Source organism: Hyperolius riggenbachi, chromosome 8, assembly GCF_040937935.1.
Source record: "Hyperolius riggenbachi isolate aHypRig1 chromosome 8, aHypRig1.pri, whole genome shotgun sequence".
NCBI classification, from domain to species: domain Eukaryota; kingdom Metazoa; phylum Chordata; class Amphibia; order Anura; family Hyperoliidae; genus Hyperolius; species Hyperolius riggenbachi.
The window spans coordinates 39710515-39734420 of record NC_090653.1 but is presented as its reverse complement, the minus strand read 5'-3'; the positions used below and the strand labels follow the sequence as shown (position 1 = coordinate 39734420).

Below are 23906 nucleotides of genomic sequence, written 5' to 3'. Positions count from 1 at the left end.
ATGTTAAAGTTTCAAAGGAAAAATGTAAACATTTAAAAACCCGCCGACTTTAACGGTTAATAGCAAAGCCTGCTTAAAGTTTAGGAACACCAAATTCCCAGGGTATATTAAGGGGATCAGTGGGAATAAGAGGAACATTTTTTTTTCAAAAAGACCTTATAGTTTTTGAGAAAATCGATTTTTAAGTTTCAAGGGCGAAAATGTCTTTTAAATGCGGAAAATGTCAGTTTTTTTTGCACAGGTAACAATAGTGTATTATTTTCATAGATTCCCCCAAGTGGGAAGAGTTTTACTTACTTCGTTCTGAGTGTGGGAAATATACAAAAAAAACGACGTGTGGTCCCCCCTCCCAGACCTCTTTAACCCTTTGTCCCCCATGCAGGCTGGGATAGCCAGAATGCGGAGCACCGGCCGCGTGGGGCTCCGCACCCTGACTATACCAGCCCGCATGGTCCATGGATTGGGGGGTCTCGGAAGGGGAGGGGCAGCCAAGCTTTCCCCTCCCCCTCCGAGCCCTTGTCCAATCCAAGGACAAGGGGCTCTTCTCCACCTCCGATGGGCGGTGGAGGTGGAGGCCGCGATTTCCTGGGGGGGAGGTTCATGGTGGAATCTGGGAGTCCCCTTTAAAAAGGGGTCCCCCAGATGCCCACCCCTTCTCCCAGGAGAAATGAGTATAGAGGTACTTGTACCCCTTACCCATTTCCTTTAAGAGTTAAAGTAAATAAACACACAGACACTTAGAAAAAGTATTTTAATTGAACAAAAAACATAACCACGAAAAAAGTCCTTTAATATTCTTAATTAACCATTAATACTTACCTGTCCCTTTAAATAAATGATCCCTCGCAATATCCTCGGAAATGTTCTATCAGTTACAATGTAACAAAGTTATTACAATGTAACAACTTTGTTACATTGTAACTACGCCGCACCCGACGTCACTCACCGCCGCTGCCGCCGCCGCGTCTGTGCTGCAGGACCCGACAGAGCTCTGAGCTATAGCTCAGAGCTCTCTAAGCATCTTTGTATTTGGGCTCCAAGGAGCCCCATTGGTCCTTAGCAGACCAATGGGGTTCCTTCTGATTTAAAGGAACCCCATTGGTCTGCTAAGGACCAATGGGGCTCCTTGGAGCCCAAATACAAAGATGCTTAGAGAGCTCTGAGCTATAGCTCAGAGCTCTGTCGGGTCCTGCAGCACAGACGCAGCGGCGGCAGCGGCGGTGAGTGACGTCGGGTGCGGCGTAGTTACAATGTAACAAAGTTGCTACATTGTAATAACTTTGTTACATTGTAACTGATAGAACATTTCCGAGGATATTGCGAGGGATCATTTATTTAAAGGGACAGGTAAGTATTAATGGTTAATTAAGAATATTAAAGGACTTTTTCGTGGTTATGTTTTTTGTTCAATTAAAATACTTTTTCTAAGTGTCTGTGTGTTTATTTACTTTAACTCTTAAAGGAAATGGGTAAGGGGTACAAGTACCTCTATACTCATTTCTCCTGGGAGGGGGGGTGGGCATCTGGGGGACCCCTTTTTAAAGGGGACTCCCAGATTCCACCATGAACCTCCCCCCCAGGAAATCGCGGCCTCCACCTCCACCGCCCATCGGAGGTGGAGAAGAGCCCCTTGTCCTTGGATTGGACAAGGGCTCGGAGGGGGAGGGGAAAGCTTGGCTGCCCCTCCCCTTCCAAGACCCCCCAATCCATGGACCATGCGGGCTGGTATAGTCAGGGTGCGGAGCCCCACGCGGCCGGTGCTCCGCATTCTGGCTATCCCAGCCTGCATGGGGGACAAGGGGTTAAAGAGGTCTGTGAGGGGGGACCCCACGTCGTTTTTTTTTTTATATTTCCCACACTCAGAACGAAGTAAGTAAAACTCTTCCCACTTGGGGGAATCTATGAAAATAATACACTATTGTTACCTGTGCAAAAAAAACTGACATTTTCCGCATTTAAAAGACATTTTCGCCCTTGAAACTTAAAAATCGATTTTCTCAAAAACTATAAGGTCTTTTTGAAAAAAAAATTTTTCCTCTTATTCCCCCTGATCCCCTTAATATACCCTGGGAATTTGGTGTTCCTAAACTTTAAGCAGGCTTTGCTATTAACCGTTAAAGTCGGCGGGTTTTTAAATGTTTACATTTTTCCTTTGAAACTTTAACATCGATTTTCTCAAAAACTATAAGGTCTTTTTGAAAAAAAAATTTTTCCTCTTATTCCTCCTGATCTCCTTAATATATTCTCCAAATTTGAGGCTCTTAGCATTTAAGGGGGCTTTGCTATTAACCCTTAAAGTCGGCGGCTTTTTTATATTATACGGAGCGTTACGGTTTAACGCGAAATTACGGTAGCGTTTAATGCGAAATTACGGCATGAACGAAACGCGAAATTACGCGTTGAAAATTACGCTTACGGTATTTTCAATTACGATTTTAATGGCAATTACGCTACCGTAATTTCGCATCGTAATCGCAAATTTCGCATGCGTAATTTTAGTAATGCGAAATTACGAAAATTTAGGCTCAACTCTAGTCCCAGCGCTGGAAGAAAGGGACAGGGGAAGCCTCTCCTCTCTCCCGAGATAAGTATGCACATTTTTCATCTAAGGATCAAAGCCCAGTCCAAATGCTGGATCTAGTGTTCTGTTCTCTAGCTTTGAGCAATAATGATGAATAATACCGAAAGATTACTCTACCAAGGACACAGATAGAATAGCCAGCATTCTATGGGGGAGGAGAATACATGTCATGTTTATTATTGTGCTTATTTGTGCTGAGAATCCTGTGGGCCTTTTGTTACTGGCCTGCAGACCTCATCTTCTGCCACCTGTTAAGCCTCATACACACTTGCTATAAAAGTCCCTGTTCGTAATGACTGTTACTGGATTGTTAGGCTTACATCTCAGGGCACAATTGCTGTACAGGCTGTCTGCATAGCTATGGTAGAGCAGCATGTGCTGCACAATGGAGAGGGAAGGAGGGACAATGGGCAGGCCATGATCGGGCGGTGTCCAGTCATTTGAACAGGAAAACAGTGAGATTGTTTGTTCTTGTTTATCAGTTATTGTTACACAACGTCATTAGGCAGCTGTCTGTCTCATTCAAGGTTTTTGTAGAGTGATTGAGGATTTTATTTCTACAGGCAAGCTCCGCCTATCACATGCCACATTGCAGTGCCACACACTGTAGCAGCTTCCTTATATTTCATATCTATGTGTTTACCTATGTTCAAAGTCCTAGCCTCCAGGGCGTGTCCACTCTTTGTTATCTGCAATTAATACTGGTTTATAGCAGCAAAGAGATAACTGTTTTTTAAGGGAATTTTCTTTTTTAGTACACTGTGATGGGGAAAGGGGAGGGGTTTGGGGACAGTTCCTTCCATGTCAGCTCTGTGCAACTTATATTGCAAGGACTCAACAAACGTTATTTCTTCTCCTTACTTCTAATGTGTGTGTCAGTATAAACTACCACAATGTCCAAAAAAACTAGCAACTACACGGGTGTGTCAGTGAGCTGTAATACCTTATACAGTTACAGTTATCCAGGCCGGGAACGCATCCTTTCCATGGTAAGGTTTCTAAATATGCAGTTAGTCCGGTTGGATTGTATTTACAATTTTAATTATAACAAGTCATATAGTAATCCCATACAGCCCTGTATATCTGAAAACCTCAAATATTTGGTGCCCGTACAAACAGCAAGGCCAGGGACATCTAGTCGTCATTGTATGTCATTGTCAGAATCGCCTGGATAAATATGATGCAAGTTTAATCATGAATTAGCAAACTGAAGAGAGTAGAGTAGAGGCACTAGGATTGCAATTATTGTTCCTTTAATCGCAGCAGACAGACATCGGGGGTTACAGTGGGGATGAAGAGCCTGACAGCCGTTTCGCCTATACAAAGCTTCCTCAAATATATCTGTAGCCTCTGAGGAAGCTTTGTATAAGCGGAACGGCTGTCAGACTCTCTTCACCCCCACTGTAACCCCCGATGTCTGTCTGCTGCGATTAAAGGAACAGTAATTGCAATCCTAGTGCCTCTACTCTACTCTCTTCAGTTTGCTGATATGATTTGTTTCTTTGTGAGAGAACATGATTGCTGATACGTAATCCAGCATTACCAATATCCTTCTCATCAAGCATCTAGTGCCAGTCTTATCTCCTGAAATCAGGGACGGATCTAGGGGGGGGCGAGCGGGTATCTTGCCCCAGGCGCAGTTTGTTGAATTCTTAAAAAGGCGGCAAAATGAATGGCAGTTTAGGCGCCAAAACCTGATCTTTAGGCGCCAAAACCTGACCTTGCCCCAGGCGCAACTTGGTCTTGCTCCGTCCCTGCCTGAAATGCATTGGTAATGATGAATTAAAGGGAACCCAAGGTGAGAGGAATATGGAGATTGCCATATTTATTTCCTTGTAAACAATGCCCTGGAACAAGCATATGGGTAATCCAGTAAAACCTAAATCAGCTGAGTCAGAGTACCTAATCTGCTGCATGCTTGTTCATGGTCTATGGCTAAAAGTTTAGAGACAAGGAATCAGGAGGATAACCAGGTAACTGGTATTGTTTAAAAGGAAAGAAATATGGCGGCCTCCATATCCCTCTCTCTTTGGGTTCCGTTTAAGAATGAAAATAGGCTAGGCCACTAAAATGTAATAAAAAAAAAAAATACCACCTCCTGCCCTGTCCATACATTTACAGGCGAGTTTTTAACTGGTTTTCGTTCCGTGGTTTTTACCCTCTAAGGTTCCTGACATTTTGACACTTTAGCTGTGTCGCTTTGATACAGCAGTAACTTTTTAATTACTTATACCATCTTAGGCCTAGTGCACACCGGAGCGTTTCCGCTGCGGTTTGCGATCTGCTTGCGGGTGCGGATCTGCTAGGGTAATGCATTTCAATGGGGTGGTGCACACCAGAGCGGGTGGCGTTTTGCAGAAACGCATACTCCCGGGCTGCAGCAGATTTTGGATTGCGGATGCGTTTCTGCCTCAATGTTAAGTATAGGAAAAACGCAAACCGCTCTGAAAAACGGCACTTCAGAGCGGTTTGCCAGGCGTTTTTTGTTACAGTAGCTGTTCAGTAACAGCTTTACTGTAACAATACATGAAATCTACTACACCAAAAACGCTACACAAAACCGCAAAACGCTAGCTGAAACGCTGCAGAAAAATAAGAAAAAGCGTTTCAAAATCTGCTAGCATTTTGCGGATCTGCTAGCGGTTTTTGGTGTGCACCAGGCCTCTGTGTTATATAACCTGTTTTGTTCCAAGACAATTTAGGCTTTCCTTTTTTCCCTAATCTATTTAATTTTATAGTCCTTTTTTATTTTGTTATCCCTAGCCTGTGTGTCTCTAGCAATCGAAAGTGTTCGCTAGGGCGACAGTTTGGGGGTCATGGTGCTGTACTGATGCATCTCTAGTCAATGGCAGAGTGAAACATCTGTAGAGCATCGGGGCCCCAAAGTTTCACCCTAGCGGTCACATCCGATTGCTACTGTCGGCAGTCACTAAAAGTTTATAAACAGGTATAGGTATTGCAGCGGTTAATAATGGGTTAATAGGCTAGCCTGGGGTCTGGGAATAAAAAAACAAAACAAAACAAAAGCACTTTTTATTTTATTGGGACCATGTCACTTTTTATTTTTTTACTTTCAAAACTTTTTTTTTGCCTAACTTTATTGAATGATTGCTAGCAGTAACCATTCACTTTTAAAGAGACACTGAAGCGAAAAAAAAATTATGATATTATGATTTGTATGTGTAGTACAGCTTAAGGCCCATACACACGTCGGATTTTTCTGAACGACGGGTCGTTTGAACGTCCCGTCGTTCAGTCGTCCGCACGCGGAATCAGACGTGTGTACGGACTATCGTTCGCGTGATAAGACTGGTTTCCAGTAGTGATGGGCGAACACCTGGATGTTCGGGTTCGGGAAAGTTCGCCGAACATGGCCGAGATGTTCGGCATGTTCGGGCCGAACCCCGAACTTTCCGAACATCCAGCTTTTGGGGGCCATATGGGGTCGCAGGCATAAGGGGGGAGCATGCCCCGATCGCGGGGGGGGTCGGAAATTCCCCCCACCCCCTCCGCTAGCGCTCCCCCCTCTGCCCGCTTCCCCATACAAAAGTTTAAGCAAAGTACCTGTAGTGGATGGCCTGGCAGTGGGCGGCACTGTGGAGTGAGGAGGAGGAGTCCGGAGAGTGACGAGTTGAGGGAGGCCGGGCAGCGGGCGGTTCAGCGGAAGTACCCTTGTGGTACTTCCGCCCTTTCTCTGACCTCACGCCCGCTGCCCGGCCTCCCTCAAATCGTCACTCTCCGGACTCCTCCTCCTCACTCCACAGTGCCGCCCACTGCCAGGCCATCCACTACAGGTACTTTGCTTAAACTTTTGTATGGGGAAGCGGGCAGAGGGGGGAGCGCTAGCGGAGGGGGTGGGGGGAATTTCCGACCCCCCCCGCGATCGGGGCATGCTCCCCCCTTATGTCTGCGACCCCATAGGGGGGCAGTATTCGGCCGAACAGGGCCCTGTTCGGCCGAACAGGGGCCCTGTTCGGCGGCCATTAGAAGTTCGGGGCGAACCCGAACTTAAAAGGCCGAACACCATCAGGTGTTCGGCCGAACGCGAACATCACCCGAACAGGGTGATGTTCTGCAGAACCCGAACAGTGGCGAACACTGTTCGCCCAACACTAGTTTCCAGCAACCAGTCTTATCACCCGAACGATAGTCTGTACACACGTCGGATTTGACGTGCGAACGACTGAACGACGGAACGTTCAAACGACGGGTCGTTCGCAAAAATCCGACGTGTGTATGGGCCTTAAGGAATAAAACATTAAGATCAGATACATCAGTCTAATTGTTTCCAGTACAGGAAGAGTTGAGAAACTCCAGTTGTTATCACTATGCAAACAAGCCATTAAGCTCTCCGACTAAGTAGTCGTGGAGAGGGCTGTTATCTGACTTTTATTATCTCAACTGTAAGTGAACTGTTTACTTTTTTTCTGCTAGAGGAGAGGTCATTACGTCACAGACTGCTCTGAAAGACTCATTTTGAATGCTGAGTGTTGTGTAATCTGCACATATTATAGAATGATGCAATGTTAGAAAAAACACTATATACCTGAAAATAAAAGTATGAGAATATTTTCTTTGCTGCTAATCTTCTAGTAATTATTCATAGTACACAACCAATTCACTATATCATATTTTTTTTTTCGCTTCAGTGTCTCTTTAACACAGGAACATGCACGTGCGGCGGATAGCTATTTTTAATGCAGGATGTACATTATACGCCCTGAAACCTACTGCAGCACTAATTAGGACATATAATCTACGTCCTGAAACAAGAAGCAGTTAAATTACATGTACCCCCTCCCTGGGCGGTAAAGAACTCGTTTGGGTGATATCACCCAGCGAGTTCTTTACACTCTATCCTATTACTGATTTCATTCTGCTGGCATGAGCAGGTGTAAACCAGCTAATGCATGTGTTGCACCGCTGCATCTGGGGGATTCCTTTAATAAGGAGACCCCTAGAGCTCCCCGCTGGGCTGCCGAACATTGCTGAGGCCCCCCGCAGCTGCGCCGGTCACCCAAGAGTAATTTACCTACCGCCCATAGACATCTGCTGCCTCTCACTGCAATCTAAATAATGTATCTCGGAGCCCCGGCAAAGCATCTTTGAAGCTCCTGCCGGGGCTCCCCATTGGTCCACTGTCTGGACGAATTTCATTGGGCCAGACTGTGGACCAGTCGGGAGCCCTGGCGGGAGCTTCAAGGATGCTTTGCCAGGGCTGCGAGATACATTAATAACAATTAGAGGTACAGTAATTACAGCGTTGGCACTTGCAGCGAGAGGCGGCGGATGTCTAGCGGAGGTAGGTAAATTATTCAGGAGTGAACGGCGCAGCTGTGGGGGCTTCAGCGATGTGCGGCGGACCAACGGGAGTCTCCTTATTAAAGGAGACCCCAGATGCAGTAGGGGCGGATGTTTGGCGGGTGCACATGCACCTCTGGGGAGCAAGGCAGCAGTGCTGAAGGACACCCCCACAGTGTAAAACCTCACTCCCCATTGCCCGGGACATGGGAGCATCGCTCGGGCTTTCGCCTGAGTAAGGCTCCCTAAGGATCGGCCATCGCATGAAGGAAACCGGCAATAGGATTTGCAGATAATTCTCGCACAATGGCAAGGTGATAAGTAGACGCAAGCTACTTATCACCTTGAATAGGATATGGCCCATAAAGATAGAGTGACCAGACGTCCCGGATTGCCCGGGACGCGTCCCGGATTCGGGGGCCGGCTGTCCCAGGCTTAATGAGGTCCCGGGAAACGTCCCGCTTTCAGCAGCGGGACGTCCCGGCCTCGGGACTCTGGCCACTCTCTCCTCAATGAACTGGCAGCGGCGTCTATAGACGCCGTGCCAGTTCATTTCCTGCAGCCCCGCTCCAGCCTCCTCTTCCGGTGTCTGTTCCGACACCGGCAGGCGAGCAGGGCTACGGCAAGATGGCTGCCGAAGCCCTGTACTGGAGACCTTTTTGTGTCTCCAGTACAGGGCTTCGGGCGCCATCTTGCCGTAGCCCTGTCAGCGCGGGAGACCAGAGAGAGCAGGAGGAACAAGACGGTCCCGGGACGGAGCAGCGTGCCAGAGGAAGACTTCTGCCAGGTGAGTAAATGGTTTTTTTCCAGGTGTACTTTGCCCGCATTGCGTTTCATTTGTGGTGAAATGTTTGCCCACATTATGTTTTCATTCCTGGTGAAATGTTTGCCCGCATTGCGTTTCATTCCTGGTGAAATGTTTGCCTGTATTGCGTTTATCTTTTGGTGAATCGTTTGCCCGCATTGCGTTTCATTTCTGGTGAAATGTTTGCCCGCAGTGCGTTTCTTGTCTGGTGAAATGTTTGCCCGCAGTGCGTTTCTTGTCTGGTGAAATGTTTGCCCGCAGTGCGTTTCTTGTCTGGTGAAATGTTTGCCCGCAGTGCGTTTCTTTTCTGGTGAAATGTTTGCCCGCAGTGCGTTTCTTGTCTTGTGAAATGTTTGCCCGCAGTGCGTTTCTTTTCTGGTGAAATGTTTGCCCGCAGTGCGTTTCTTTTCTGGTGAAATGTTTGCCCGCATTGCGTTTCTTTTCTGGTGAAATGTTTGCCCGCATTGCGTTTATTTTGTACTGACATGTTGCCCGCATTGCGTTTATTTTGTACTGACATGTTGCCCGCATTGCGGTTATTTTGTGCTGACATGTTGCCTATTGTGTTTATTTTCTGGTGTCCGGGGTAACTGTTACTGCATTTATTATTTAATGGTCATAGATGGCTATGTTTGCTGTTTTGTGGTTACGGTATACTATTAGCATCACACAGTTTCTGCACACCCATGATGCAAAGTCTCGTTTGTCCACATCATGGTGTAAACACTGCTTTCTTATGCCTCGCTGTTACATCATTACGTTAGCACCGCCCATACAACGTCATGGCCACGCCCGTTTTTCGCCGCGGCGCCCCCCCCCCCCCCCCACGCCCCCCTCCCCGTCCCAGGTTGGACCCACAAAAATATGGTCACTCTAATAAAGAGGAACTCTCACTCCAACACACTAGTCATTGCAGCAACTACAACTGGACTGCATCCGACCAGCAGAAACCTCAGCATTATTTTCCTAATGTATTCCTTTTAAAAAATGGTAGAAAATGATTTAGGCAAACTTAATATATTCACACTCTGGAACTCTGTGGAACCATAGAAGTATTGTGTGTTTGCAGCTCTTAGTCATTCTGCAGGAACATGGCAGAAGCTGGCACAAATCTTCCTTAGAGAAAAGGTGAAATGTAACGATACGATATGAAGAGCTGGTGCATGGGTAGCGAGTGCGACGTCCCACTTAGAGAACATGTGACAGCAGATATCATATCTGTGTGTGTGTGGGCAAGGGGTGTCAGGCTGCATAACATTGTTCATGATACACCTCGACAGACTGTAGTCCTGAATGCTGAAGAATCTCTGTGCAGGGTGGTGCTTAGAGAGGCATTTGTCACAATCAACTCTTTCCATTCCAGCAGCAAGATTTCTTAGCAGCTTCTCCTACTTTTTGGATCTCCATTCTTCCTCTTCTTAGACTCTCCCTAAATGTAATACAAATAGAGTCTTAAAATTACCAGTTCATCTTCCTCTCTTCTACTCATTGTTTTTGCATCTTAGTTATGTAAGGGCCTGTTTCCACTCAGGGCCGAGCCGAGGCAGAGGCAAGAGAGGCTCCAGCCTCAGGGTGCAATGTAGGAGGGGGCACAATACTTACTCAGCTATCATTCCTCTATTGTGTTTGAAGCAGAGATAAATAATAAGAAAAGGGGATACATGGCAGTGACTGCAAGCCAGATAACTAGATATTAAGGAGTTGGGGGGGTTGGGGGCCCTGGGGTACATCTTAGTATCATAGCATCCAGTGTGTGACAGCTGGGGTGGGAGGGATGGAGGGGCGCAATTCAGTGTCTCAGCCTTGTGTGCTGGAGGACCATGTCCCGGCTCTGTACACGCAGATTGGATGCAGAATGGATGCAGAAAAACTGACTCCAATGAAAGCCTATGGGCTTGTTTTCACTAAACGTGATTTTTCAAATGCAGATTTTCCCATAGGCATTCATTGGAGTCAGTTTTTCTGCATCCATTCTGCAACCATTCTGCGTGTAGTGGAAACAAGGCCCTAAGTGTATAATTTGAACCTTCTATTATTTACTGTACAGTGCAATATTTTAATGCTTTGGAATAATAAAAAAGATCATCCATAAATACTATTAAAATATATTTTATATATAAATAAATGTGTTCAATGAAAATTTAATAGCATTTTTATGAGGTTTGGCAGATTCGTAATCACGTCTCCTGTTATGTTTGTTTCTCTCCCAGAACCCAACAATGGCCTCTCATCTGCTGTGATTGCTGCTGCCCTCTGCTGTCTAGTTGCTGTTGTTGCAGTTACTGCTGGAGTCATTGTGTACAGGAGTAAGAGTTCAGATGAGATGTTTATTTTTCTGAAATTATTCATTTAGGGCTAATTCAGGTAGGCGTCTGAACCAACAGCGCTGCATCTCTCTCACTTTTCTGATAGAGTAGAAAAGTATTTAGTAGCCTTCTGCAGCGTTTCCCATCATTCCTCGTTTTTTACCCCTGCGGGGGACACAGAAGTGCGGCATTTAGGTAATCCTAAACAGCTACATGTAGCTTCCAGGACTGAACAAGATGATGGTTAGTGACAGGATCAAGCACAGCGTTTACACCAACAACGGTACCGGCACTGAACGACATTTCCGGGATATCCATTCAATTGTTTAAAGCCGGCAATGCACATGCGGGAACCAGCCTTTAAGAACAACTATTAATAAACACATTTATAAGGCTGGGTTGGCAATAGCTTAATATTCATAAGTGCTGCTGTAAGTCTTTCCCTGCTTATCTTCTCCGTTCGTGTTATAACAGTGTTGTCAAAAACTCCCTTTCATTCACACTCATGGCCGGATTTCAGGCAAGGCCACATAAGCCATGGCCTAGGGCACCAGGAAAGCAGGGGCGGGAAGTGGTCAGCAGTAGCACTTAGTCTGCTACACAGAGTTTGCACATAGCAGTTTGCAGCTACCAACAGCCAGATCTGGCACTCGGAGGATGAAGGGCAGGGAACGGACACTTACAGTGATCTCTGAGCTGCCTGTCACTCACCAAATGTGCCATTCGCCAAGGAGCTTACAATCTAATTCCAGCCATCATGTCACTAACTGTCCTCAGATAAGTTTATAATCTAATCCCAGCCATCTCTTCACTAACTGTCCTCGGCGGAGCCCACAATCTAATCCCTGCCAAGTTGGGGGGGGGGGGGAGAGAGAGTTAATGATTCTGTCGGAGCGGGGGCAGCTGGTGATAGGGGCCTTGGGCGGTAAAAACTACAAATCCGGCCCTGTTCACACTGCGTCGGGATTAGCTCTTTTGCATAGTCTCCCAGGGATGGCTGAAGTGTCTGAGGAGAACGCATTGAGACCCTTGTACCATGCTTAGCATAAGGAAAGCTGTGTATCTCTTGTCTGATAAATAGTGATCAGCACAAATTTTACATCATCATAATGTCACATCATATTTCGCAATTACAATGCAAAATCGTAATACAAAATTTTGGGAAAACTCGTAATTAATTTCATCTGTAAACGTAATCAGGAACCGTAATTTCACAATTTCTAGTAATTTTGTGCCGACTTACTGCCCCCATACATGCCATTGTTACCAAAATTGTTACGTATGTTGAGAACAGTGGGAACAAGTCCTTGCAGTGTTTTTAAGAAAATAGATTTTAAAAATGCAAAGGGAAAATGGTTTTAAAACTCAGAAAAATGGCAATACCAAAACCATTTTCCTTTGCATTTTAAAACCAATTATCTTGATCCCTAACAATACAACCCCCCTCCCCCCGCTGCAATTTATCCACATAAAAATATTAATCATTCGTCTAATACCCAATCAGTAAAGCTGACCTACTCCACCCGGACAAGAGTGAATTAGAACCATACTCATACTTTTAAGGGTTAACTCTTGTCTAACGTATAGCCCAGTTTTCTTCTGTTCCTTTTGATGTTAACCAAGGTTCATAGTTGAATTAGATGGTTGTTACCTTTTTTTTTTCAATCCATTTGAATGGTTATACACATGTACCACTTATGTTTATCTCTGTCAAAATGAATAAAAAAAAAACATTGACCAAAAAAAATTGTCTCAAGAACTACAAGAAGTCTTTTTGAAAATGTTTTTGACATTTTCCCACTCTTCTCCTTAACATACCTAGCAATTTTAGTGACAATAGCATGTATAGGGGCTTTGCTATCAACTGCTAACTGTGAGAGAACGCGGAAAAGCCGCCGCGTGTGCTGACAGCAAGGCGGCTGATTCCGCGTCCAGCGCGGCGGTTTGCACACGGAATCGTGCGTCTGGTAATTTGAAGGAACGCGGAAAAGCCGCCGCAGGTATGGACAGCGAGGCGGCCGGTTCCACGTCCAGCGCGGCGGTTTGCACGCAGCAGCGTGCATCTTGTGTGGGTGAGTCTGTTAGTTCACATAGGTTTAGGAATACGCTGAGAGGCAGAACCTTTATGGTGGCCAAGGAGGGATCAGCTGACCAGGCTGGTCAGCTGACCTCAGAGCGGGTAACCATTGGTTCATCACTTAGGGGTGGCGCCGGAGAGCGCTGCTCTATATATAGTTACTGCTGGCCACTCACTAGTTGTCTGCCATTGCGAACACTACGTGGAAGCACTCAGACCTTAGTCAGATCCTACAGTGTGTTTGAACCAGGAGGACCTGGGAATTCACACTGAGCCAGATTACGTCTATTGTTATCATTCTGTTATACTTCAGACTAGTTCCAGGGTCTAGAGACCACGGACCTCACACCCAAGACTAGGGAACTTGTGTTATCATTCTGTTATACATTAGACTAGTTCCAGGGTGTAGAGACCACGGACCTCACACCCAAGACTAGGGAACTTGTGTTATCATTCTGTGATACATTAGACTAGTTCCAGGGTGTAGAGACCACGGACCTCACACCCAAGACTAGGGAACTTGTGTTATCATTCTGTTATACATTACACTAGTTCCAGGGTGTAGAGACCACGGACCTCACACCCAAGACTAGGGAATTTGTGCTATCATTCTGTTATACATCAGACCAGTTCCAGGGTGTAGAGACCACGGACCTCACACCCAAGACTAGGGAACTTGTGTTATCATTCTGTTATACATCAGACGAGTTCCAGGGTGTAGAGACCACGGACCTTACACCCAAGACTAGGCATTGTTTGGTATCTGTTATGACCTATTGCTTTCCTGACTATTCCTCTGCTTTCTGATTCGGTACCACGCATATCTGTTATTCCATTGCCAAACCCTGCCTGCCTTGGATACCGAATCAGCTTTCTGTCTTTGTACTTTGTCTGTCCGTGTGTTGCCGACCTGGCTTGCCCGACCTCGACAGCTATCTCTCCCCTTAAGAGATAGTCTTCAGTGACATACACCTTCAGGTGTCACTCACGCTCTGGACCTTCCTACCTTCAGCCTGACTCCACCCCTTGGAGAGTCCCAGGCTGCTGGTAGGTTTCTGTGCTCTCTGATAGCAGTGTTGCCCACACTGCCTAAAGATCACCTGCTCAGCAGGTGCGTTACTCAAAGTCATACTGTTACACCAAACACTCACGATTCTGGTGATTCTGCAGATCATCAATAATCAGGTATATATCTGCATTCTTGGTGATACTGCAGATCACCAATAATCAGATTCTTTCTGCGTGCTGACACCAATCGTTACACTAACGTTGGAATAAAATTACGCACAATTACAAATGTATTACATTAAATCAATCTAATGTCCAAATCGTAATTATATATAGCCGTAATTAGCAGATTAGAATCATCACTAATGCTAAATGAGTAACATTGTATGGCAATTGTGTGTGAATCCTGATACCAAGGCAGACTGCACTTCTCAGAAAGGTACAGTGAAAGATGTTTAGAGATTAGCAGCACTGGCTGTGATGTCACATTTCACATAAAACAGACTCACCTCTGCTAATGGATCATTCCAAAGCAGCTAAAACTTACACAAAGCAAAGCAGAGCTTTTGGCTTTGATTTTAAACATGAACAATGGCTATTAAAGAGAGTCTGAAGTCTGCTAAAATACCTCTTTTTAATGCAGTCCTCTTTAGCATTAATAGCATAGCTGAAACGCCGCTATGCCGTGGCAAAACAAGGCCTTAATCACCCTGAAATCCCCGGGGCAAATTGCAGGGCTCCTCCCTGTTAGAGCTAAAAATCTGAACACATATGGGTTCTCAGGCCACCTTAATATGCAAAGTATCAAAATTTATTATAAATATGTCAAGGACATACAGTTACTCAAATGATCACAAAGGAACAAAACACATGTGATTCACAACTAAAATTGCGTATGCAAAGCTACATTTTGGCCATCAATCAGCCACTATGATAGATATACCAGCTTGATAATGCATAAAGGAATTACCCATTCACACATCCCAAGCATGCCGCGCTTCCACACTGGTGCCATGCAGTATAAGTTGAGTATGGTGGGGGCCCCCCTCCTCTTAAGGACAATAGTTCAAATTCCTGTTGTGGTCCACCACAGCCGATTAGTAAGTAGACATAGGAGCTCACAAAGGTTAATTCTCCCGGAGATAATACAGTTCATATGTTTGTCTGTGAGGAATAAAGGATGGGTCTCACCACGTGATGTCACTGTCGCCCGTCCTGCTCTCCTGAAGCTCGTATTCCTATTCCGTGTGCCACTGTGGGGTGACCTGATGGATGGAAGGCCGCGTCTCGGCCTATACTCCCCAGTGATTTGAGTGCCCTGTCCTGGCAGTCTAGTTAGCTGCTTCATCCACAAGGCATGCGAACGTGACGGGACGCCACTCCATGTGCTCACCAATGCGGAAGCACAGCCGAAGGATCAGGCTGCGTGGCTCCGCCCACCGACGTTTCGCGTCACTTGCGACGCTTCATCAGGGTGTGGCTTCTGTGTACGCAAAGGCTGATTAAAAACAGTTCAAAGAGCCCGCCTCCTCTCTACGCTCACGCCGTAACTCACTATACAGCGTGCGGTGGGATGGGCTGACGGCCCTATATGGGCGCATTGATTTCAAATCAGTACTTTTCCTACAAGACAGACATCGTGACCCCGTCATAAAGAAGGCCACTGCGACATCAAGAGTCCATAGTTCCACGTAGATAGGGGACATAAAACGAAAGCTATTCCAAATATCAGATGAATAACTGTGTTCCGCTTTGCCGCGCAGGGTCCGTGATGACTGCAATAAGTCCACAAGTTTGTACCTAATCCATCAACAGTGTTCATCTATACAGTCCTAGGATAATGTTAGATTAGTCAATATTGGATCTATGTATTTTATTCTTAGTTTTGTTTTTATTTGTTGGCACTTCCATTACATGGCACCAATCATTCATTGCGGATCCACACATATCCCAGACAACTAATTATACCGTCGGATCCTCAAAAATGGGGTTAAATCCAATTCGGCATTTAAGCTAAATGGTGCTACCGTATTTAATTTAAAGATCCATGATGCTTCCTTGCAGTACAATAATTCATCAAAGTCCCCCATCCTTGTGGATACTTTCAACCTATAAATGCCTTTAACCAGGGTACCTTTTAAATCATTATTATGACATTCCCTGTAGTGTTCATAGATGCCCCCTATTGCTTTACCCCCTTTAATCTTCCCAAAATGCTCAAGGACCCGTTCCTTCAATGCTCTTTTAGTTTTACCAACATATTTGAGCCTACAGGGACACTGTATCATATACACGACACGAGTCGTGTCGCAATTAATGAATGCTCTTATATCGTATTTAACGTCTCCGGGACTGTTTTCAAACGTCTTTATACGTTCCATAAAGGGACAAAGTTTACATTTGCCACATTTATAAGACCCGTTGGGTACTCCTCTCTGTAGCCATGTATCATTATTAGCACTGTACTCACTACGTACTAGTTTGTCCCTCAAATTTGGGGCCCTCTTAGCAGTAAGCAGTGGGCGTGGACCCACTACCTTTGCTATCTCATCTGAGGCCGTCAAGATTGGCCAAAACGTGGACAACAGTTCCCGCAGGCTCTCCCAATGGGTGCCATAGCTGGTCACGAGCCACATATGTCCCCCCTCCTCCCCACCGGACCTCCCCCCGCGAGTGGCCAAGAGATCCCTTCTGTCTAAGTTCCATGCTCGCTTCAGTGCTCGCCGCAGAACTGGGTGTGTATATCCCCGCTCACGAAATCGTGTATACATGTCCCTAGACTCCCTCCGAAAGTCATTGTCATCGGAACAGTTCCTCAGTAACCGGAGGAACTGTCCGTAGGGGATACCTCTTTTTAATGGGGAGGGGTGATGGCTGGAGGCGTGGAGTAGAGTATTACCAGCTGTAGGTTTTCGAAACGATGTGGACACCACTCTATTTCCCTCCACTCTAAGGCGCAGATCCAAAAAAGAAATCTCTTTGCCATAGGAGTAGGTAAGTTTAATATTGCGTTCATTAGAGTTAAGGGTTGAGATAAATAAATCCAATTCATCGCTACTACCACTCCACGCCACCAGTACATCGTCTATGTATCAAATCCATAGGGCGACGTGCGCCCCAAAATCCGGGTTCGGGAATACATCTCGACGTTCCCAGAATCCCAAATGCAGACATGCATAGGCTGGGGCACACGCCGCCCCCATGGATGTACCGCGTACCTGACGAAAGTATCTGCCGCTGAAGCTGAAGCAATTCTGCGTCAGAATCAGTCACATGCATTCGACGAGGAACTCATTATGGGCCCCCGCGGAGGGATATCTCTCGCGGAGGAAGAAGGACATTGCCCGGAGCCCATCCTCATGCGGAATCGACGTGTACAAGGATTCAACGTCGATTCCCACAAGGAAGGACCCCGGGGCAGCTCGAGACCAGCAAGGACCCCCAAAACGTCACGGGTATCCTGAACATAGGAGGGCAGGGACTGGACCAGGGGACTCAATTTTTTATCAATGAATTGTCCCACTCGTTGAGTGGGACTACCAACAGAAGAGATAATGGGTCTTCCTGGGGGGTTATGAGGCGACTTATGTAGTTTGGGTAAGACATATATAGTGGGTATGTTATATGTATCGAGCTTTAGATACTCCCATTCAGTTCTGGAGATATGATTGAAGAAAAGACCATCATCAAGTAAATCATTAATCCTTTCCTTTATTAAGGGGAAGGGATTATCTCGCAGGGGCAGATATGTATTTCTGTCTCCAAGTTGCCCCTCCCTGTTAGAGGCAGAGCTATGAGCTGTAGCTCTGCCTCTCCTCGCATCAACCCCACTGATCACCGCCTCTCCCCCGCTCCTCTCAGTTTTCTTTCACTGTTAGGAGTGGGGGAGAGGCAGAGATCCCTGGAGATTGATGTGACTGGAGGCAGAGCTACAGTGCAAAGCTCTGCAGCAAAATCCATGACTTTGAAAGTCGTGGATTTTTCCCCGGTGTTTGGGGGTGATTAAAGAGACTCTGTAACATGAAAAACCTCCCCTGGGGGGTACTCACCTCGGGTGGGGGAAGCCTCCGGATCCTAATGAGGCTTCCCACGCCGTCCTCTGTCCCACGGGGGTCTCGCTGCAGCCCTCCGAACAGCCGGCGACAGAGCCGACTGTAGATTCAATAGTTACCTTTGCTGGCTCCAGAGAGGGGGCGCTGTGGCTGCTTTCGGCACGGAAATAGACGGAAATACCTGATCTCCGTCTGGTCCGCTCTACTGCGCAGTCGCCGGAAACTTGCGCCTGCGCAGTAGAGCAGACCCGACGGTGATCGGGTATTTCCGCCTACTTCGGAGCCGACAGCCGTCAGAGCGCCTGCGCAGGAGCCGGGAAGGTAAATATTGATGTCACCGCTGCACGGAGGGCTGCAGTGAGACCCCTGAGGGATGGAGGACGGCGTGGGAAGCCTCATTAGGATCCGGAGGCTTCCCCCACCCGAGGTGAGTACCCCCCAGGGGACGTTTTGTCGTTACAGTTCCTCTTTAAGGCCTCGTTTTGCCACGGGATAGCGGCGTTTCAGATATGCTATTAATACTGAAAAGGACTGCATAAAAAAGTGGTAATTTAGTAGGCTTCAGATTCTCTTTAAATAATATGACCATCTTAAGCAAGAATCCAGTGTGTGGACGAATGTCTGAGCTCATTTAGAGATCCGGTGTAATGTCTGATCGCGCTGCCTGGAAGCTCCCTTCCCAGCTGAGTATCACGCATGCTCAGTGGGCACTTCAATATAATCCCCCAAAATATCTCCACAGCCACATCTCCTACACTGCTTGTATTTTCAGGGTGTTGAGGGGACCCCCCCAAACTACCTCTGTACCAAATTGCAGCCCCCGAAATTCCACTGGTTCCTTAGAAACCTAGCTTGTGAACCAGCAGGGCTTGTGGGCTGCAATTTGCGGAGTTTAAAGGAATACTACCAATATCCAAGTGTTCTAAAATGACAATGTACACATAATTTCTAAGCAGCTGTGTAAACATTTTCCTACTTTTCATGTTAAATATCAGAGGCAATAGCTGTTATTCATTGTGTGTATATTTTAGCTATGTTTGGAATGTTTCATTTGCAGAGGTGAGAGTCTCTGCAGTCTGACCTGCTAAGAAAAGTGTAATATTAAAGCAGATTATTTGAAAACAGGTATCAGGTTTCACACACTACAGTATTACAAATGTTTATGTTGCACATAAGATACATTTCCTCTGCTCTCTGTGAGAGAAAGCTCTGCCTGTCTCTGAACGTGCTCTCTGCACACACAGGATTAACAGATATACTGTGAGGGAATTTCCCCCCTCCCCTGATGGCTGAGGCTGCCGTCAGAATTTCAGCAGACTGCAGAAAAACGTGAAAGGAAGTAGATAACAGTAATCAAATAGATAAGCAGTGAAATGTATACACCAGTACTTAGCAGCACTTCCCAAACATTTCCTATCTCAATTGGAAAAAAACATGTTAATTGATAGTTTCCCTTTAAGAGGTGTGGAAGAGGAGATATTTGGGGTGTTTAGGCTGGCAGCATAATTACATGGAAATGTGGCAGCATAGGCTCCTACTGCGCATGTGGGGCAGTGTAAATTTACAGGCAGTAGGATCAAACACAACAGCGGCATGCTTAATCTTTAAGTGACAGCGATCCCCAAGCTTTTTCATTGTGCTCCCTGCTATCGCCCCTCCCTCACCTCCCCATAGCAACACTACGTATCACTCTGGTACGCCAGGACACCACTTCAGTGCAGCACTCATCCCAATCAAGCTCCATCTTGATGGGTGACACTAATGAAGAGTGTGTACACACCTTTAAGGTGGCCACTAATGATCCAATTTCTAGCGAAAAATCGTTCGAGCGATCAGAAATTCTGATCGGAAGTGAAAAATTGTAATACATCGTTCACTACACCATCAACGAACCAATCTTTGCTTCCTATTTATCACAACCAACTAGAAAAACCAAATTTTGGTTCGACGAAAATTCATTCGGACGACATTTTTTTCACCCGTTCATAATCGATTGTGTCCATCAACAGAGGTTATTTACAACCAATCCGATCAGAATTTCTGATCGCTCGAACGATTTTTCGCTAGAAATTGGACAGTTAGTGGCCACCTTTAGAGTCATCTATGGAAAAACTAGTTATAAAAAAAAAAAAAGAGAGAGAATAAATCACCTCACTGGCCATCTAAGGTGACTGTTCGTGGTTTATCCATCATGGCCATCTCATAGCTAATCTAATTGCCTGACTTACAGGGGAAGAGGATGCAAATAATGATGTTCTCTATGACTATTGGGTGTGATATTGGATGCTTCACATTTGGAGTTTAACTTTTTATCTTGTTTTTTTCTCCTATTTATTTCAGAAAGAAGAAGTGGCTACCAAAGCACCAGCAGTAAGTGTCCTAGTATGAGTAATGGTGCCCAGGGCCGGTTCTAGCTCCAATGGGGCCCTGGGGCAATACTTGGGGGCCCCCCTGACCCTCCCCCCATCTATAGAGCAGCACGGCGGCGTAATGGTTAGCATGCTCGCCGTGAAGCGCTGGTTCTTCGATTTGAATCCCAGACAGTGCACTATCTTCACCGAGTTTGCATGTTCTACCTGTATCTGTGTGGGTTTCCTCCAGGCACTCTGATTTCCTCCCACATCCCAAAAATATACAGATAGGTAAATTGTCTCCCCTCTAAGTTGGCCCTAGACCATTGGATACGATAGACTACGATACATACACTACACGATACCTACATACACATACGACTGTGGTTGAGATTAGATTGTGAGCCCCTCTGAGGAACAAGACAAGACAGCACTGCGGAATAATAATAATAATAGTATAGATAGCTAGATGCTACCCTCTTCCCAGGATTAGACAGCCCCCCTCAGTATAGATAGTGTCCGTCCCCCCCAAGATTAGGTACAATCCCCCTCCAGTATAGGTAGCTAGATGAGCCCCCAGGACTGGATTAGGTATCCCCCTCCCAGTATAGACAGCTGGATGTGCCACCAGGATCAGGTTGCCTCTTCCCCCCCCCCCCCCAATCATATGCATAGCAATGCGCAGCGCAACAGGAGAAGGGCTGAGGCCTGAGGGTACAACTCACCTGTCAGCATCGCTGGGAAGTTCAGAAAGTCTTCTCCACTTCCCACAATCACAGCATCTCCTCTCTGACTCTTCCAGCGGTGCTGTACTGAGAGGCGCCACTAGAGGGCAGCAGAGAGAAGATGCTGTTCTGTGTAAATTGGCTAAGACTTTATGAACTTCCTACGCTACGCTGACTGGTGAGTTGCACTGCACGCTGCTGTGCATATGAGGGCGGGGGGGGGGGGGGGGGGCTCAGGGAGGGCCCCAAAATCTTCCTGTGTCTGCTTCCACTCCTCCACCACCAGCACCACACAGAATGTGGGACATGGCAGCCATCCAAATCACATTTTTAATAGATGCTGTGGGGCCCCTGTGGACTCTGGGGCCTGGGGGCAATTGCCCCACTTGCCTTAATTGTAGCGCCGGCCCTGATGGTGGCCACACATGGTACAATCTTTTCAATTTCTTTATTAGATAATTTTGTTTGATTATTCCATTAGATCGAATATAACTATTTTTCCAACATTAGATTTTTATTGAAAAAATGGGATAATCGTTAATTTTCCTTGTTAAAAAAAGGATTATTTTCAACTTTCATTCGAGCACCATAAGTGTGACATTCACAGTGTGGTGGGGCTGAAGAGAAGACATGCAAGCATTACTATGTATAGATGGCTAGTGTCAGTAGTAGGAAAATTACCTCCGCAGCGGAGAGCGGCGCGGCTGCCGCTCTCGCATCTGACGTCACGGCGGATGCCGCCGCCGCCGCCTCCTCGGCATCGCGTCACACCAGGTCAGGTCTCTCCAGGTCACATCAGAACAGAAGGGCACACACAGAGACAGGACCTTTATGCGCTGAGGAGGAGGGTCAGTCTGATCCTTCGCTATTTCATTGGCTGAGGCTAGTGGGTGGAGCCGCAGGTACACCATGTGTATTTAAGACCGTAGCAGTCAGTGCATCGTCTGCTGTTGCTGAAACTTTGCGGTTAAGCTCTCAGACCTTAGATAGTTCCGGTGTGCTTTGATCCGGGAGGAAACCGGGGATTTCACACAAGATAGGAATTGTTTGATAGCTATAATCATAATTGATATCATTGCCTCTATGTGTATGAACCTTGCCTGAACTCTGTTTATCCTTTTGCCTCACGATTCTGTACTCAGTCTTCTGTCTAGTTGCCGACCTCAATTCTGCTCTCGCTCTCTGATTCTGTACCTCTGCATATCAGATCGTTGCTAACCTTGGCTATACTCTGACTACGACTCTGATTGCTGATTTAGTTCCGACTTTTGACCGATCTGTTACTGACCTTGCCTGAAAGACCACTCTTGTTATAAGCGATAGACCCCACAGCCAAGGGCTATCACTTACTTGTGATATTCCTTACAGCCAGGGGTTATCACATAGGAGTACTCCTGAACTTCTGTGCACTCAAACACGTGTGATGATCACACCTTTCTCAAAATACTGACATATTGCTGTACTTTATATGTATATTGTTACCTAGTCTGTTGAGCTCACTCTGACCAGCAGAGCACCACCGATCATTACAGCTAGGAATGCGAAAAAATAAACCAAAATAATTCAGTCATTGTTGGGACGGTGAAACACAGTGATGTAACTATAGCATCCACGACCGTAGGGGAGTGCTATGGGAGCTCCTCCTCAATCCCCTCCTGGCAGAGTAATGCAGGGAGAGCTGTGATACACACCTGAACCAAACTGCATCAGGTCCCATCTTCCTTCCAGGAACCACACACTCTATGCTGCTATCCTCTGCCTCCTGATCACATGATATGAAATGGAATGGGTAACATGGATCAGGTAAATAGAACAGCACTCTGCATGATGGGTGTGTGTCTGAATAACTGGAGTAGAGAGATGACTGGCCACAATATAATATATTGCTGTTGTTTGTAAATTGTGTTTTGCTGCTGTGATATCTGGTGGCTTGTGCATTGCGGTTCATCTGATATCCAGCAGCAAGTGTCAGTTTTTAAAAGTACATTTTTTTTCTTTTTCCCTCTAGTTTGCTTAGCAGCAGGCAGGCAATTAGCTAGGGGGAGGGATTAGCTGTAACAGGAGGTATTTGGACAGCTTCAGGACTCAGTACCTGAGCTTGCTCACTAAGTGGCTTTGACACAAGTGGCATAGGTGTTAACCCTCCTGGCGGTTCATTTATTCTGCCAAATAGGCAGAAATCCATTTTTTTTTTTTATTTTTGTTTCATGTAAAGCTACCAGACTGGTAGGCGCATTTGTCCCTCTAGTGCGATCGTCGCCGGCATCAATAGCAAACAGGAGAACGCGTGTATAACGCGTTCCCCTGTTTGGCTTCTCCTGTCGCCATGGCGACGATCGGAATGACGTCATGGACGTCAGATGCCTCCGATCCAGCCCATAGCGCGGCATGGAACTCATTGGTCCGGGCAGCGCAGGGCTCTGGCGGGGGGGGGGGCCCTCTTCCGCCGCTGCGTGCGGGCAATCGCTGCAGAGCGGCGGCGATCAAGCTGTACGCGCGGCTACCAAAGTGCTAGCTGTGCGTACAGCACTTTAAATGGGGCAAATCGCCCCACCAGGGGCTGAGATATCCTCCTGTGCGGCATAGCCCGAGCTCAGCTCGGGCTTACCGCCAGGAAGGTTAAAAACAGGAGTTAGAACACAGGCACAAAGAGAGAGGCAAGAGGAAGCAGGTAAGGACTAAAAAAAAAATTGGTTAGAA

The 23906-nt window shown here is 46.4% G+C and overlaps 1 protein-coding gene across 2 annotated transcripts in view; it reads left to right on the top strand.

Annotated features, from left to right (window-relative positions):
* The window catches only part of LOC137528092 (major histocompatibility complex class I-related gene protein-like), a 94407-nt gene that overhangs the window by 58109 nt on the left and 12392 nt on the right, over positions 1-23906 (top strand). The window contains exons 5-6 of one of the 2 annotated variants that reach the window (XM_068249355.1): positions 10898-10993; positions 20471-20500. In XM_068249355.1, the coding sequence (XP_068105456.1) occupies positions 10898-10993; positions 20471-20500 (126 nt within the window). The remainder of the gene's footprint in view (positions 1-10897; positions 10994-20470; positions 20501-23906) is intronic. The other variant, XM_068249356.1, reaches the window with a different exon arrangement.